The sequence below is a fragment of the Alexandromys fortis genome, unplaced genomic scaffold (genome assembly GCF_014885135.2).
Source record: "Alexandromys fortis isolate MF-2015 unplaced genomic scaffold, M_Fortis_MF-2015_v1.1 scaffold_24, whole genome shotgun sequence".
Classification (NCBI taxonomy): Eukaryota; Metazoa; Chordata; class Mammalia; order Rodentia; family Cricetidae; genus Alexandromys; species Alexandromys fortis.
In genome coordinates this window covers 11,449,724-11,467,278 of record NW_026067906.1, presented here as the reverse complement: position 1 = coordinate 11,467,278, position 17,555 = coordinate 11,449,724, and the positions used below count along the sequence as shown (strand labels likewise).

Here is a 17,555-nt window from a genome sequence, read left to right as displayed (position 1 = left end):
CCAAAACATTGCCAGTAGGCCACGACCTTGTGGTGATGCACAGATTAATGGAGATGGGTTAGGATATAAGAGCTAGCTAGAAATACAAAGATTTAGCTATTGGTCAAATAGTACTGCAAATACTATAGTTTCTGTGTGATTATTTTGGGTCTGAGCAGCGGGGAATGAACAAACAGCCTCCGCCAACACTAAAACACCATGGAAACTGATGACAGAGGTTGAGAGGACTACAGTGAAGAATTTCTCAAAGTAATCTACACGTTTAAATAGTTCTTTAGATGTTTCTGACCCATTCTGTTTAGGAGTCATAGACCTCAGGATGATCCACCAGAGTTCCTGGAAATTCAATCTCTAGGAATAGGCCAAAGAACAGACTCTAAATGCTTCCTAGACTGAAATACACAAATAATGTTGGGATCCACTGATGTAAGAAAAAACAGCATGAGAAAAATGATTCCCCGATTAAAATTTAGATTTTTTTCATCAGCCAAATAAGAGATACAGATAAGAACATCTGTATGTCATCCATCTGAGAGGGCAACATGTCAGAACTGAAACAGGCCTTGAAATTTGTTATACACAAGTTACTTTTCTATGTCTTCCACTTAGCTGATAAAAGTTTCCTTTTCTAAGTTTTATTATCTCATCCTTAAAATACGTTGAGATGGACTCAGCAGAGGATGCCTATAGGCCCAGTACTGGGAAGCAGAGGCAAAAGGATCAGTAATAACAGTTCAAGGTCACTCTCAGCTATACAGCAATAAAGGCCACTTTGCTCTGCATAAAACTCTACATTAAAAAAAATTTTTAAAAAAGTTGAATTATATATATTAGAAATGGCTTCATGTCCCTTTGGACAGGGAATATCATGTGGTTACACCTGAAGTAGGACTTTGAAGATTAATGCATACATATTTTCCAATGCTGACATTCTGTACCTATGTAGAAAATAAAAGTACACATAGACTTGGTTCATGGAAGCAGGACCACAGAGTAAGGACTCACAGGTATCAAGTTTGTAGCAAAGCAATGTTTATGCAGAATTCTTAACATAAAGAGATATAAACAGAAACTTTATCCAAAAGGGCTAAGAGTTCTAGAAAGGCTTTCTTGACTGAATAAGAGAAGTGACGGCATTAATGATGGCCCTGCCCGACTGGTTACGTCCTGTGGAGACCAGGACTCTGAGTGGCATTATTCTTGTTTCAGAGGACAGAACAAAGGCAGCTGTTTTACATCCCACAAAACCGATCCACAGGTAGAAACTGAACTACGAGCTGGTTCTATAATTTTATGCAAACAGATATTTAGAGCACTGGAGTAGGAGAGAGAAACAGGATATTTCCGTTCTGAGCTGCAGAGAAACAAGATGATCTGTGAACTATTTATGTCACATACACCAACACAGAATGCTCTCCGTCCCACAGGTGACAAACTCAACAGCATATAGAGAATAGTGTGGCTACACTATTATGCAATTTGAAATAGTCCTTAATGTTCATGAAGTTAGCTAAAAAATTGTTTACTTACTTCTCTGATTCAAAATCATCCTGTTCTTCAAATTTCACAGTGTGCCTTATTAATCTCCACTGTTTAATGTCAGGTGTTGGATTCCAGAAAATCTCTGAGTTATCAGTCTTTTTGTCATTAATGAAAACTTCACTATCCTACATTTAAAGGAATTAAACATCAATATAGTTATCTTTATCTAGAAGAAGACTATAAAGTATTTTAAAACAAATGTAACTAGTACATTTCGCAAAGTCCCAAATTCTTTCTATTTGTATAAAAATAGTTTAAATAAGTAATTCCAATCAATTAGAAAAACAGGCTGATTATATAGAGTGTTCATGAAATTTTTGTTTCATGTAACAAATTTCAAACATTACAGCCAAAGCCTAAAGCTTCACGTCTGAATTGCTGCAAAAGATCATAGTGTGATACTGTGGACAATGTAGGAAATCAAATTACTGAAAAATTTCTGAGACCCTTAGCATTAAAAATTGAACACAATCTTAGACATTTTATATATGTAGAACACCTATTTTTCCAGGTGTGGTGATGCACGCCTTTTAATACCAGCACTCAAGAGGCAGAGGCAAGCGGATCTCTGTGAGTCTGAGGCCAGTTGGGCTGCAACATGAGACCCTGTCTCAAAAATAAAAAAAAAAATGACAATGATGGCTAATCAGTGTTCCAAATAATACTCAGATAGGAAGTCAATTATAACATTTTTCAGGGAACCAGGGAGATTACTCTATGGGTAAAGGCAATTGCCACCAAGCCTGACTACCTCTTCCTGAGACAAACACAATGAAAGGAGAGAACACACACACACAAATTTAAAATAAACATTTTGCAGAACCTATGTAGCCATCGGCCTAGTCTCCATATATAGCTTTATTTTCACCCTGTTTTTTGCTTATTATATGCAGAATAGCATATACTTAGTGTTTATAGTGAAAATGCATCTAAGAAATATACCATAATCCATTTCAGTCACATAAGCTCCTTGTAAGGAATTACATAAATGAGAATATCGATTGGCAGAGAGGTAAACCAAAGCCAGTGCTTTTATATACTATTGCACCTTCCCGTCTTCCTCCAAAGAAACACGACTCTAACTGGGACCAGTCAAGTGCTGCACAGCCAGGGTCCCAGGGCTCAGTTTTCTCAGCTCACTGCAAACACTTCAGATTCCGATGCTCTCTGTGTTAGTTTCCTTCCCTTCCAAATGGGCACATATTCTGTATGTGTCAGCAGGAAGGCTCAGCTACTGAAGGTGCTTGCTACCAACTGTGATGGCCTGATCTTGATTCCTGGGACCCTCATGGTAGAACAGGAGCCCTGGCTCCAGTAAGCTGCCCTGTCTTCCACATATGTGTCATGGCACACATGCACGCGCATGCACATACAAACATACACAGAGATTAAATAAATAAATACAATAAAAATGGGCATCTATGTGCCAAGTTTATGAAATCCAACTACTTATTAAATGATAAATACAAGCTACATACTTAATAAAGTATATAGTAAGTGCCATATGATAGCTACTTCTATTCATTTAAAGTCTTAAATATAAAACATTAAATAAAATAAAATGTCACTGGGAACAGAGTAATACCAAAACACCTGCCTTTAAGATGAAGTTTATTTAGTGATACTTTTCAGTATGATTGTCTATTTTCTCCATCAGATATAATTAATTTTCTAGTTATAACATATAAAAATACTTACCCAATGGCCTTCCAAAGTAGCTAGGACTTCTTTTCCCAATTTAAGTTTCCCTGATATTTGATTAACATAATCACTACTTCCTAGAAATGGCTTTAAAAAAAGAAAGTATTGAACATTTTTGTTTATATTACATATACTGTAGATAACTACACATCAAAAAAAATTATATAGTTAGTATATTCTTGAAAGTAAAAACAGTGAAATCCTGACTCAGATTTAAGTTAGACTTTTAATAAAAACAAATATGAATTATGACTATGAAATATAGTTAAAAATAGACTGTGAAATCTATGGGTATAAAGACCTGTAGTCCATGCAGGAGTGCACCAGGACTGAGCCCATCAATGTGCAACACACCAAGAAAAAGATCTCAGAAAACTGAGGGAATTAAAAAATTTGAAAACAATTCTTCCAAAAAATAAAATCAGAAGCAGGACACTTTGAGTCACTGTTGTGGGACAATGCTCTTGTACACTGTAAAGATTTGTCACTCGCATTGGTTTAATAAAATGCTGATTGGCCAGTAGCCAGGTAGGAAGTATAGGTGGGGCAACCAGACTAGGAGAATTCTGGGAAGAGGAAAGGCAAGATGCAGGCAGTTGCAAGCAAGAAGGCAGAAGAAGCAAGATGAGAATGTCTTACTGAAAAAAGGTACCAAGCTATATGGCTAAACATAGTTAAGAATTATGAGTTAATTTAAAAGAGCTAGTTAGTAATAAGCCTGAGCAATAGACCAAACAGTTTATAATTAATATAAGCCTCTATGTGTTTCTTTGGGACTGAACGGCTGAGGGACCAGGCACTCATAAACTTTCATCAACAGGTCACTATACTGTCTTACTAATGCCTTTCCTCAGAGACACAGTTTTGATGTTTCAATACTTAATGATATGAGTAACTATTTAAGACCACTTTAATCATGATTTTCAAACTAGTATCTCCACATTTATAAAATTGGCAAAGCAAAGGGCACAGCATCAAATAATACATAAGAGTTTCTTTTCATTAGGAAAGAGATTCTGGTTACTAGAATATCAACATGGAGGCAATTAACACCTATTTTTAATAGTTCCTATTTTTTATCTGAACACAATGTACTAAATTATAACTGACATTGTGAAAATGTTTCAGACGTTCCTTTTGTTGAAGCAGACCGAATTTTCCAAAGATGGCTTCAACAGTACCTACTCATTTCCTCTCCAGCCCCCATGCTCTTCTTCAGTGAGACCTTGCCAACCTCCTACTGAGAAGTGCGTCACTGTGTCCCTCTTCCCCTGAGCCTGGGTGGGTGTGTAACTCTCGACAGAAGAGAGAAGATGCTGTAAATTTGGCTCCTAAGACTAGTGATGGAAGGCAGCTGAGTTCTCCGTGCTGCTAAGGAAGACCTCCAGCTGCCTTAAAGCTGCCAGGGCAAGGCCACATGAACAGAGGTGCTCAGAGTAACAGCTGTGGCCTTTCAGGTATCAGACTCACAAGTGGGCAACACAAATCACTCATGTTTTCAAGATTTCCTGATACCCAACATCTATTAAAGAGAAAAGCCATCTCCAATATTATCTATCCAAATTTTTGGCATGAAAATCTGATAAAGAGTAGCACATGATTATTCTTAAGCGTGTGAGCTAAAATAACTTTTTAAACAGAAATAGTAACTAATAGGAAACTGTCTTACTGTAAGCAACCACAGTCTCAATTCAGATCTACTTTCCGGGGTCTTATAAAGCAATGTTTTAATTCACAGAGATATTTCAATCATTTAAGTCTCATTTCCTCTAGAGCAGCAAGTTATATCATCAGAATTAAAAACAAAAGGAATGGTGGCTTTCATGCTAATTTGTATCTTCCAAGGCTGTCTCAGGCTAAACCAAGATACTCACAAGAATGCCCTTGGATGTATTTCTCTTTGATCTGGCATAAATCATGTTGTTATATTTAGTTCTTATTCTACAACTAATTTGTGTTTTTTGTTCAGTATTTACAACACAGCTTCCCCTTAATTAGCTAACAGCATCATTTACTAACCTTTAGCTTAAATTCAAGTACTGCACTGTATCCAGTCTTTTGGCAGGTAATATTGACAGTCCCACCAAGCTCCAATGTCATTGTACCATAAAGAATTCCTAAAGAAAAAGACAATTGAAAGAAGCTCAAAGACAGAGTCACTGACACAAAATAAGCAGGGCTCTGTAACTAATACACTAGAAGAAACATCTGCCACACTCAACAAAATATGCTTAGTACATACATAAAATTTGTTTTAGAACACTAGCACATTCACGTCATGCTTAGTTGGCAATTTTATAGACTTTCTATTTAATGTACAGTGGTGAGCCAATGAGATGAGTCGGCGTGAGAAAGCACTTCCTGCCGTACCCTGGGATCCGAGCTGGACTGCTGACTATGTAGTAGAAGAAAAGATCCTACTCCTACAGTTACACTCCGACCTCCACACATCCACAATCAACCACACAGGCAGCCCTCAGGCCGATGCCCACTGTGCTTTGTGGCATCTCGTGGACAGGCTTGTGTGTGAACTGCTGCTGAGGCAGGACCAGGCCAGCCAGGGCGGTGACATGCTTTTGCCATGGAAACTGACTGGTGAATGCCGAGGTGCTGTGGGACAGTATTCTGAGGTGAAGGCTATGAAGAGCCATTCAGAGAATACATGCTAAGGCTTCATTCAGTGGAGCCACAGTGTTGGTTGAGAGTTCAGTGGCCACTCTCACACAAGCATACATGCACACAAAACACCAATGAGTAGAAACAAACATAAATCATTAAAAAAGAAGAGCAGATTAAACTTTATACAGGGTGTTAACACAAGAGTGCATGAAGTGGCTTCCAAGGGTTCTGAAAAAGGCAGATTAATTTAATTACAAAACTTACACAGGAGATAAACACAAGGAAATCCCATTATTGCAACTAAATTTCTTACAATGGATCTATCACAAAAATAGGTAAGACTATTATGTGTGAATGAATTTGCCACAGAAATAGTCCGCAAATAGCGATACTCTCAAGAAACTGTGGACCAAGGTTTTCAAACAAATATTCACATACATTTATTTACAACAAAAACAAAACAAAAAGCCAAGAAACACCTGATCTATATCATTTACCTTTACAATGAGCATACGGCATTGTCATTACATAATCTTCACCTCTGTTCAAGAAAGTTAACCGTGCTTCTCCCTCTAATATCGCGGACAGTGAGTTTCCTAAAAAAAGATTTTTACATTTCACAAAGCTAATCTAACCATTCAAAACAAAGCATATTATTTGGGACATCGACATTCCTCCAGGAGAAATATTTAAAATATCTCCATCTTAATGCATGTGTGAAAAGACATACTCATCCCCTCATAACTAAAACATTTCTTGATTCATATTCCTAATCTTAAGAGTATTTTCAAAAGGCTGCAAATATTTATGCACAACCATGACTTACTCCTATCTCTACATCAACTTTTCTAGATTCCGACATGAGAGATACCATGTGATATATGTCTAATAGGCTACTTCATAAGTTATACACCACCTCTTCAGATGTCTTTACTCAAAGAAAAATAAATGAGAATTTTTTAAACCTTTAAAGTACCCTTGTGAACTCTGGATCATTTCATATTATAAAGAGCTCGCCCTGGTGCACACAAGTTCTGTTAGCACATAAGAAAATAGAAATCAAAGTGCAGAAGCAATGCCTGAACATAAGCCACACACCTGGGGCTGAGTAGAAAATGTCTATGAAACAAATGCCCACTAAAGCCAATTACACTGTAGCTGGGGTTGGGGTAGGGGCTGAAGCAAGAGGGGGAAGAAGTAATATCAATATAGAACACGTGGAACATTTGAAAAAAAAAAAAGGAGAAATCCAATCCAAATCAAAAGAAAATTAAGTAGGGGGAACATCTTTAAAAACAAAAGTCACGTACCATAGTCCTGGACGGAAAGTGCTATACTTTAGATTTCCTGTCGCAGACTAGTTTCTGACTCTCTCCCCTCTTGTGTAATTAAAATTTAGACTTCTGTTTACATATTTTATCTTTTCTATTTTACCCTTACGTTTGATTTCTCCCAGGTTTAAAATTCCTTAGTTGAATTTAATTCTCTGAGTTTTTAACAGTATGTTATTTGGCCGAAGGTTAGATATTATTATTGAATGACCTAGGACCAAACTGAATTCTTTCTATACTCAAAGACTAAAAGAGAAAGGTCAATTTCCTCAGGTATAGGGAGACAAATCTAAACAAACTGATGAAGGTAAAAACAGCATAAACCCACTGTGCACAAGAGACACGTAGGCATTCACTGTGTGTCCCACAAGTGATGCTTTTACACGCTTGTTAGAAGTTAGATAAAACGTGCCTTACTTCTAAATGTGCAAGGTTAAACAGGAGACAGGATTAAAGCCATGCCTAAATGACATGAGTTCCTTGACAAAATGACAGAATTAATTTATTTACAGATAAAAACCAGAAAATACTACATTTTAGAAAAGCACAGTTCAGGACAAGGGGAAACTCACCATAAAACTTGGACTTAGCCAGGATGCTACCACTAAGGCAAAATCCATCTTTTCGGTTACTAACATAGAAGGCAGATATTGGTGGGTGATGGGACACCTATTGAACACAGGAAAGGTCACACACTTAAGAAAACGAACATACTACTATGCTAGCATCAAAAGTTCAAGTCTGGGAATGGGTAAGAAGTAACAGCGGGAAGCGATGATGAATGTCAGTAATTACAGCCTGGATCTCCGGCTCCTAGGAAGCCTACCTCCCGGCATGTACACCAAAGGCAGGGTGTGAGTCAACAACATCTGTGTGGGAATGATAATATAGCATCTCTAATTCGAGATTATAACATAGCTTCCATGGGGGAGGCCTTTAGGACACCCTCTTCCTTCCCAAGCCCTCTCCTGCATGCGCACGCACACACAGGTGCTTATATACTTGGTTCCGAGTAACCAAGTTTTTGTGCTGTAAAAACTGTATGGAGGGGCCACATGCTGAGGAACTAAATTCTCCTCACAACAGCCATGGGATAATCATGTACAGCAAGTGCCCACTGCAGTCAAGAGTAAGGACCAATATAAACTGGCTGACATCCTGAAGACAGCCGCGCTCACCAGTGTGGTCTGGAGCAGCAGCCAGTACTACAATGTCCGTGCTTATCAAGCCTTCCCTCACGAGCAGCTGAATAACAGCGATTTACCAGGCTAGCATTTCTCATACCTGCTCAGCAATATAGAACGTTTTGCTGTTTGTTCTGGGATGAATCCATAAACAACGGAAAGTCTCACCAAGGATAGGATTATATGGTTTCTTCAGTCCCTAGTTGAACAAAAACAACAACAAAAAACCTACAAGTTAAAAATTGCAAACACAGGTTTAAAGTTAAATTGCATTGTCTGGAAGACCACCTTATAATTCTTCAGAGTAATGAAATTTACATGAAATAAAAATATAGCTTTACTCAAGATATGGTCTAAATACAAATTTTTCAATTTTTGCCAGCAAACAACCTAAAGATAACATATTAAAAAGCAAAAACAAAAAAGAGCTCAAGAATTAATGGGGTGAAAATGACCAAAATATACTATAAGATTAAACATGTGTGAATACCTCAAAGAGTAATAAATAAAATAAAAAAATAAGAAAGCAACTCTTGAGATGCAGGACATTCCTGTAAAATGTTGTCTCAAGAGAACAATGGTTGCTTAAAAAAATCCCACAACTTAAACTGACGAGCTCACCATTTCTATCCATGCATCTGCTGCAGTCTGGTCTATATTTTGGTTACTGCAATTAGTGCAGTAATGAACATGGGGTGCAAATATCTCTTGACTATAAAGATTCCATCTCTTTGTTGTATTTAGCCAATATTAGAAATGCCAGAAAATAAACTATTTGTATGACAACATCTCCATATTTTAGATTTTTTGAAATATGCCTAAACTTAAGTAGTTTTCCAGGTTCATTCATATAGTTCATAATATTCTTAGCAATAAAAACTAAATTTTCAAAATTTCTGTTTTGAGGTTCTTTCCATGAAATTCTACTGTGTAATAATTCTCACTGCTTGACCAGCACAATGCAAATGCATGGATTCTTGTAACTGAAGGAGGGTGTGAACACAGAGCCTGTCCTATCATTAAGTTAGCAGTGGTGTTTCCATTGGTGGAAGCCGCCCTCCATTAGCTGTTCCATCGTTGTAGGTTAAAGCATTTTATTCTAGTCTCATAATCTTCCCGCCACGGTTCTCACTCCTGCTTTCTGACTGTTCTCCATGGGGTAGAGGGATAAACTAGAACACAGAAAGGCTATCTTGGCTGTTCTTGTGGTCCACAGAATTATACAGTGAGAATGCAGCTGACAAAATCACCAGGCTACCTATGGGGGTCACACATTCCAGTAGAGGACACCCAGTTTGCAGAGCTGTGGGGATAACTGCCTTTCGAACAGTCGCTGTCATTTCTGTAACTCTTGTGAAACTATAGAGCTCCCCTTTCCATAGCAGGATTCGTCCCCCCAAAAAGTCTCATCAGTGTATTAACCAATTATTGGGCATAACACCCTTGTACTGGTAACTGGATGACTTCCCCCCACACTGTGGGACCCTGGTATGAAAGTATTCACTCAAAGAAACCTTTGTTCTCACAGTCAAATCCATGTAAAGCTACCCCCACAATTCTCTTCTATGGCAGGACACCCAACAAGGAGAGGAGCCTTGCAAACAGACCACACTCAAGCCTTAAAGGACAGGCACCGAGGAGGAGGGCTGGACACAGTGATTTCTCTAACAACTGCCTTAGGAGAGCACAACCCAATGGCCCCTGCTCTACCCTAACAAGCTATTGGTGTTCTGTACTTCCCTTCACCTCAGTTACAAGATCTTAGTCTAGGAAATTAACTGTGCCTTCACAGTTACAGGAGGAAGCTTTGGATCACTCAACCAGTCCCAAAGAAAGGAATTCCTTCTCACCTAGGTAGGTAGCCCAGGGCTGGAAGCAGCAGCCTTGGATTTTACACTACACAGCCACAGTTTTTCACTTCGCTCTAGTGCTGAGAGGTTCCCTTTAATCAGCTAAGATTTAGTGAAAATACTAATGTGGATCAAGCCATTTTCCTCCCGCAGCTTAAACTGGTTGCCATTGCTACCACAAGGCTATGGTCCCAGCCTCAGCGGAAGGGGAGGGGGCACTCGGAGACTGCGCACCACTGCCATGTTTTCTTCCTCGTTTTTTTCTATTTACCAATCACAGACTTCAAGCTTAACTAACCACACAGATGTAGTTAACAGGCAAACTCCCTTTTCCTCCTCTTAGAAATCACAGCCCCTTCCTCTTTTTACCCTTTCCAGGTACTCCAGGACTCTTCAGAGCCACGCCCCCTCAAGACAGAGGTAAGATAATAGTCAGCCTTATCTATCAACTTGGCCCTGAACAATGTCTGTCTGGTCTCCTTCCTACTGCCAGAGAATTGCTAATTGTGCCTGTGTGGGTATATAAACTGGAAACCTGTGGGATCGAGAGAACACTGGAAGAAAAGAGTCACAAGGAGACCTGTGTCAGCAGATTCACTCCTTTCACCCTCGGATCCCTTTAGTATATCCCCGCTAGCTGTAGCGCTCCTTCCTGATCCTGAGAGGTTCACTGGGCTGGTCCCCAATATACCCGGACAGGCTATTGTTCCCACAGAGATGCTTTTTATTATGTGACTTACGGAACACTTATTTATCATAATGACTAAGGAAATAAATGATCACAAACATGAACCGTTTAGACACCCTTCAGAGTGCAGCTGGGTTTTCTGTGTGCTCAGGCAGTGAGATGCTACAGCAGGTGAAGGCTCTGGTCTCCAAGTCTGATGACTTGTTTGATCCCCAAGACTCACAAGATGTAAGGATAGATTGACCTCCACATGTGCACCTTGGCACCCAAATACCCATACAAATATATAAACATAAATAAAAAGGAGGAAAAAGAAGCAAAACATAAACATTACCTTTGGCTTTTTATAGAACCCTGACAAATACCATTTTACAACTTTCTTCAAACGGAAATACGGATTTTCTTCGAGAGCAGCCCTAAACAACAAAATGGTAAATATAACCATTGTGTGCAATCACAAATTCTCTTTCATACTCACTATGATTTATAGCTGGAAACCTAATTCATGCTTAAGTAAACAATAAAAGTCATGTAAATTTACTTCTAGAATACCTTGCCTTGTTGCTGGAGGGATGGCTTCCTCTTCTAATAGGGAACCAGAGGTCCATTCCCGGCCCCTGTCCAGTGGCTCACAGCTAACAGCAACTCCCACTCCAGCCTCCATGGGCCATCTGCATTCATGTGCATATACCCACGCCCCCAACAAATATACACACAACTTTTTAAAAAGCTATTAAAAATAAGTCTGTAAAGAATCATGTTTTCTTTTTTAATCTGGTTACCTTATCTCAGTTTTCTGATTCTTTCATATACTACCTGGGACACTGCTGAATTTTTTTGGAAGTTCCAAAGCAAAGTGTCCGAAATGGAGCTCAGTAGACCCAGGTTTAACAAGGAGTTTAGGAGACCCAGGATTAACAAGGAGCTCTGCGAAGAACTGGGATTAAAAAGCAAACACTCTCTGCTTTCCGAGTTGGCTGAACATGTAATCTCTCAACTTCCTGCTCAGGCCACCTGCTGCCTTGCACAAGAACCATAAGTCAAAAAACAAACAACCCTAGTTCTTCCATAAAAGTAAATATGGACTTTTGAGATTCATGCCTTGTGTGGTGCTGTGAAGCCCAGTCAACAGTTTGATTAAAGGGCTTCAGTACCACTTGCCAGCGAAGGAGCAGCAGTGGCTGTTCACCTGGTTGATGTACACAGAACAGAGAACAGGGGGCTGATGGTGGTCTTTCGGATCACAGACTGTGTGGGTTTGTGCCCCAGCTACAAAGCTGAGGTTTCATGTTACAAGTGTGAAAGAAGAAAGAAGAGTTGAGATCATTTCAGTCAGCTGTGTTTTCCCAGCAGTCCCTCACCCTTACGTGTTAAAATTCCAGCCAACAGGGCTTGCCAATTATAGCCCTTCACTCTTCCTGTGTGTTGTTACCAGACCATTTCCACCTGAACCAACTACCAGTGTAACATTTAGTCTATAGAAGAAATCTGGAGGAGTCATGACTCAGCTTTGAAGGGCTATAATTGGAAAGCCCTGTTAGCTGAAATTATTAGTTAATTTTCTGTTGCTGTGACAAAATACCAAGAAAAGTTACTGAGAGAAGAGTTATAATGGAGTCCATCATGACATGGGAGGGGAGCTGGCCTGCCAGCAAGGAGCAGGAAACAGAGAAGGCAGACCAGAAGTAGGAAGAGGCAATATACTCTTCAAAGGCTTGTTTTTAAAAAGACTCTTAGGAGAGAACTCAATGGTTAAACACATGGGCTGTCCTGGCAAAGGACCTCAGTTTGCTTCCCTGTACCCAAGTCAAAAGGTTCACAACCACCTGTAACTACAGCTCTAGAGGCCATCTTCTGACCTCCATAGGTATCTACACTCACGTGCACTCATATGTGCCTGCTTACACACACAACATACATAATTTCAAAAAAAAATTAAAAAATAAAAATAGACAATTCTTTCAAAGTTTTCTTCAAGCATAAATGAGCAAATATAAACAGTCCCACTTTATAAAAACAATGTAACTTCTATTTTTTTGGCCTTGGTGGCTTTCCAGAAACCATTATCATAAAACAGCAGATGGCAATTAATATTCAAGGTGTCAACCACCAGAAGAAATTCCCTGATGGAAGAATCTCAGTTAAGCAAGGTTATGAAACTAGGGACCCTGAAATGTCTTTTGCGTCTGCTGTCCCTTTACATGTTTGCTACTGCAACTTCTCTCTGCTATCTGGCACGGTGTGAGTGGATGTGCAGAGATTCCCCACTGGCATGTAATCTCATGAATACATCCTGTTCTACTGGGCTTTTCAATCTGTGGACTGTCAAGAAGGTAACCCCTCCTTAGCTGTACTCTCTAGCCGCTAATAATAATGTTAGCTTATACAGAGTTTTGATGAATAAGACTGAATACAAAGAGATGTTACTCAAGTCAGGGTTGTAAGATCCCCCTCAGAGCTGTCTTGGATCACAGCTCAGCCTACATTAAGAAAACAGCTGTATTTCCCCAGGTGCCAGATAGTTGTACACTATTAGCTGATTTGAAACTTCAAAGTAGCTTCAGATGCCTTGCTAATGGGTTTTAAGATAAACAATTCCCAGATAAAACAGCCCAAGGACAGATAACAAGCTGTTGATCTGCTGAACTAAGGTAAAAAGTGCGAAGCAACGCGTGATTGCTGTGCCAGGCTCTCTGCTAGGTCTGGCTGATGACCTAGCACAGTGATTAACTCTCGGCACAAATTCCTAACCTCAGGTTTATGGCTTTTGTTCACATACACCACAAAGAAAGATTCTCAAACTGGCCAGGGATACAAAAAAAATAATCTGACTTCATAGCCCCGAGAAAGAGTTTCCTTCTTTATGGTCAGGGGTTACACACAGTGCAGAAAGTACATTCTGAGATTTAAAGGACTGTGTCTCGAGACATGCCAATTTGTGCAGACACCAAGAGATTTGCAGTAATCTACCTGCGGACAGACAGTCTCTGAGTCTGAGAAAGCCTGGCTTTTATAACCGCTAACCACAAAATGTTAGCTTAAAATGTTTACACACTTAGAAGTATAGGATATAGCACAGATTTATTTATTTTTCTTATACTCCTTAGTAGTTTAGTTTTATAAAGCTACTTCTATAGAAAAGATAATAAGGGCTGGAGAAATGACTCAGAGGTTAAGAGTACTGATCGCTCTTCCAGAGGTCCTGAGTTCAATTTCCAGCAACCACATGGTGGCTCATATCTGTCTGTAACAGATCTGGTGCCCTCTTCTGGCCTGCAGCATACATGAAGGCACAACACTGTATACATAATAAATCTTAAAAAAAAAAAAAATAACAAGACTGATTCTCTTTTTGCTGCTGCCACCAATTAGGAAGCTGACTGAGAGAAAGCACTCCTCCCTTGCTCTGTGACAAGTTTAGATTTACTGAATGTGAACTGTTGGGATGACTCTGTTTCTTATCATTTACTTAAGAAATGAAATGTGGGGCTGGAGAGATGGCTCAGAGGTTAAGAGCACTGACTGCTCTTCCAGAGGTCCTGAGTTCAATTCCCCAGCAACCACATGGTGGCTCACAGCCATCTATAATGAGACCTGGCGCCCTCTTCTGGCCTGCAAGCATACATGGAAGGAATGTTATATACATAATAAATAAATCTTTAAAAAAAATGAAATGAAATGTGACCCACAGAGGGAGCAGAATGAGTGCAAAAGCTCTACCTCGATGTGATATTTGAACTAGACTATTTTGCTACAGCCTTTACCTGCTTTTCCTTAGTTTACATGAGGTTCACATTTAAGAACTGTTTCTGTTTCATTTTTCCCATTTCTTTACCTATAGGCTATGGGATATCTTCACTCTATTACTAGCTGGGAGTTCTTTTACTGGAGGGAGCTGGACAAATCAGTCCTGACTGTCCTCGAGCTCATCACAGGTCTCTTGCCCCGCCCTCGAGAGCTAGGATCACAAATGTGCACCACCATGCTGGTATTACGAGCTCTTTTTATCTTAGGAGAATTACTACTTTTATCTACTACATAATTTGCTAAGTTTTCTTGTGATATTCACCAATCATCTCTTGATTCAGCTTATGTTTTCAATGTTCACTAATGTAATTAAAAACTACAACTGAAAACAGATATGGACAACAGATATTGGTGTTGATTCCTAAGTCCACATAGCTGGGCCAACATCAGTAGCACAGAAAACAGTGCCACAAGACTCCGCAGACGTGGCAGCAGGTGAAATATGAAAGGTGAGCACAAAATTGCTATTACATAGAGGATGACCTCACGTGTTACCTACCTACCAGTCTCTTACTGGCCTCGCTGAACCCCAGGAATCCACCTTTCCCCACCTCCCTACTGAGATTATAAGTGCATGCCACCATACCTGGCTTTCCATTACATTCTTGAGACACTCTAGAACCATGCAGGGATCTTCTATTTCTAGAAGACTACTTACTCAGACAGGAAATCTGCATGATAGTAGTAATCTGAAAGTTTATCCAGGAAAGACCGGGGCTCCAGAATAAACGTAGGAAGAACAACCCTGGACAGGTCCATGCCAGGACGAACTTGTTTGAGCAGAGTCCAGATAAGGCTTTTGTTTTCTTCAGAGACAGTTTCCGTTTGAGAAGCCTCACCTGCCTTTAATAATTATAACACAGCACACTGAGATATTTTACTTATCTTAGACAGACACAGTAGATGATAAAAACATGACTCTCCACGACTACTGCAAGCATTATGGGAATGTGCAAACAACCATTTAGCTATCAAAGTCTAGGCTATAAAAGTGAAAGGAATATCAAAATAACAATACACAAAAGAATCAAATTCTACTGTTTTTTGTTCAATTACATTTATTTTCTACTGAGAAAAGTAGCCCAGACTACCCTGAAACTTGCAGACTTCCTGCTTCTTTCTTCCTCCCAACTGCTGAGATTACAGGCACGTGCCACCAAACCCAGCTTAGTAGTTTATTGTTTTACATGCACTGGTAATAACAAGCAAGTTTTAAATTTATACTATTTCCAATTTTTTTTTTTTTTTTTTTTTTTTAGTTTTCCGAGACAGGGTTTCTCTGTAGCTTTGGAGCCTGTCCTGGCACTAGCTCTTGTAGACCAGGCTGGACTCGAACTCACAGAGATCCGCCTCCCTCTGCCTCCTGAGTGCTGGGATTAAAAGCATGCGCCACCACCGCCCAGCTCCAAATTACTTTATACCTGGTAATGACACCAAGTAATACTCTATTCCAAACAAACTTGAAAATGTAAACTTAAAGTTCAGCAGACCACACTGGCATTCGGGTATGTTTTGGATGCTTAAAAATGTAAATAAATTTCACAATATACCTTTGAAGAAACACGTGGCATATAGATATTCTTTGGGGAAAACAATAAGCCAGGCAAAAAAGTATCTATAATTCCGTGTGGAAATTTTCTAAAGTTGGTAAGCCAGAGCCTGGCACTAGAAAGTGCTCACCTCGCCGAGCTCTTCATGGCTCTGCTCCATGTAGGTGGTCTCCTTCAAAGGCTCAACGGGCTCAGGTTCAATGTAAGAGTCATCTTGCCTTTCTGATGTGTCTGTGTCACTTTCCTCACTTTTCCCCATCACCTCATTGTCAGATTCATCATGCTCTTGGTCATTTTCTTTGTCGGACTTATCAGAATACATGTCTTGGTCCTTAAAGTGCTGCCTTTCAATTTCACTATCATTCAACCTAATGGAGTAATTACATGAAGAACAAAGGAGGCTAAGAATACAGATCCCCAAACTAGACTAACACGCAGCATTTACTGTAGATTTGCCATGCTGTATACAGTTTAAAGTGTTTTACTTCGTCTTTGGGATTATCCTATCAGGCAATATTGTTATTTCATAATCAGTGAGAAAAGGCCCAAAGAAATTAAACAGAAGCCTGCACTCTTGGGGCTACAATGTTCTCACAACAGGATGCAGATTACGCCTTGCCAGGTCCACCGCTCTACTGTTTTACAAATGCTGTTACTGGAAGCAGGATCACCACCACATCTGGTGGAAGAGAAACAGTAAGACCGTCAGGTTCTCAGCTGGGTAAATTATGACTTTCCAGTGAAAAGACCTCCAGAGTCACCCAAAACAACCTCTTCGAGTAAGATGGAAACATGCTGTGAGATATATTTAACATTTATCTGATTGGTTTAATTGTGAGGGGGGAACTGCAGGAACAATGGGAATGACCATTTCACCTAAAGGATAAGCCAATAGCCCCAAATTGAAGCTTTAAATGAGGGAACAGTGATTTTTTTTTTTAATTCAAAGCAATAAAAGGATACCAGCACCCGAAAATTACCTGTGCACTGCATCCCAGTTTTGCCAGTGAAATATTATGTTGGTATTAGCTACAAGAAATGCTCAGGAGACAAAAACCACAAATCAGACATAGTTTCTACTAAAAAATGTGTTCACAGGAACTGGAGAGACAGCTCAGTGGTCAAGAGAACTGGCTCCTCTTCCAGAGGATCCAGATTCAGTTCCCAGCATTAACATCATCTGTAACGCCTGTCCCAGGAGACATGGCACCCTCTTCTGGCCTCTGAAGGTACTGCAGGAATGTGGTGCACAGACATAAATACAGGTAAAACACCCCCACACA

At 39.6% G+C, this 17,555-nt stretch overlaps 1 protein-coding gene across 9 annotated transcripts in view; it reads right to left on the bottom strand.

Moving 5' to 3' along the window:
* Osbpl8 (oxysterol binding protein like 8) overlaps window positions 1-17,555 on the bottom strand; it is a 120,312-nt gene that overhangs the window by 10,251 nt on the left and 92,506 nt on the right. For all 9 annotated transcript variants that reach the window (XM_050135456.1, XM_050135459.1, XM_050135457.1 and 6 more), the window contains 9 exons: window positions 16,403-16,640; window positions 15,381-15,565; window positions 11,250-11,331; window positions 8,478-8,576; window positions 7,766-7,862; window positions 6,360-6,458; window positions 5,263-5,360; window positions 3,241-3,330; window positions 1,531-1,667 (listed from right to left, as the gene is read on the bottom strand). In XM_050135456.1, the coding sequence (XP_049991413.1) occupies window positions 1,531-1,667; window positions 3,241-3,330; window positions 5,263-5,360; window positions 6,360-6,458; window positions 7,766-7,862; window positions 8,478-8,576; window positions 11,250-11,331; window positions 15,381-15,565; window positions 16,403-16,640 (1,125 nt within the window). The remainder of the gene's footprint in view (window positions 1-1,530; window positions 1,668-3,240; window positions 3,331-5,262; window positions 5,361-6,359; window positions 6,459-7,765; window positions 7,863-8,477; window positions 8,577-11,249; window positions 11,332-15,380; window positions 15,566-16,402; window positions 16,641-17,555) is intronic.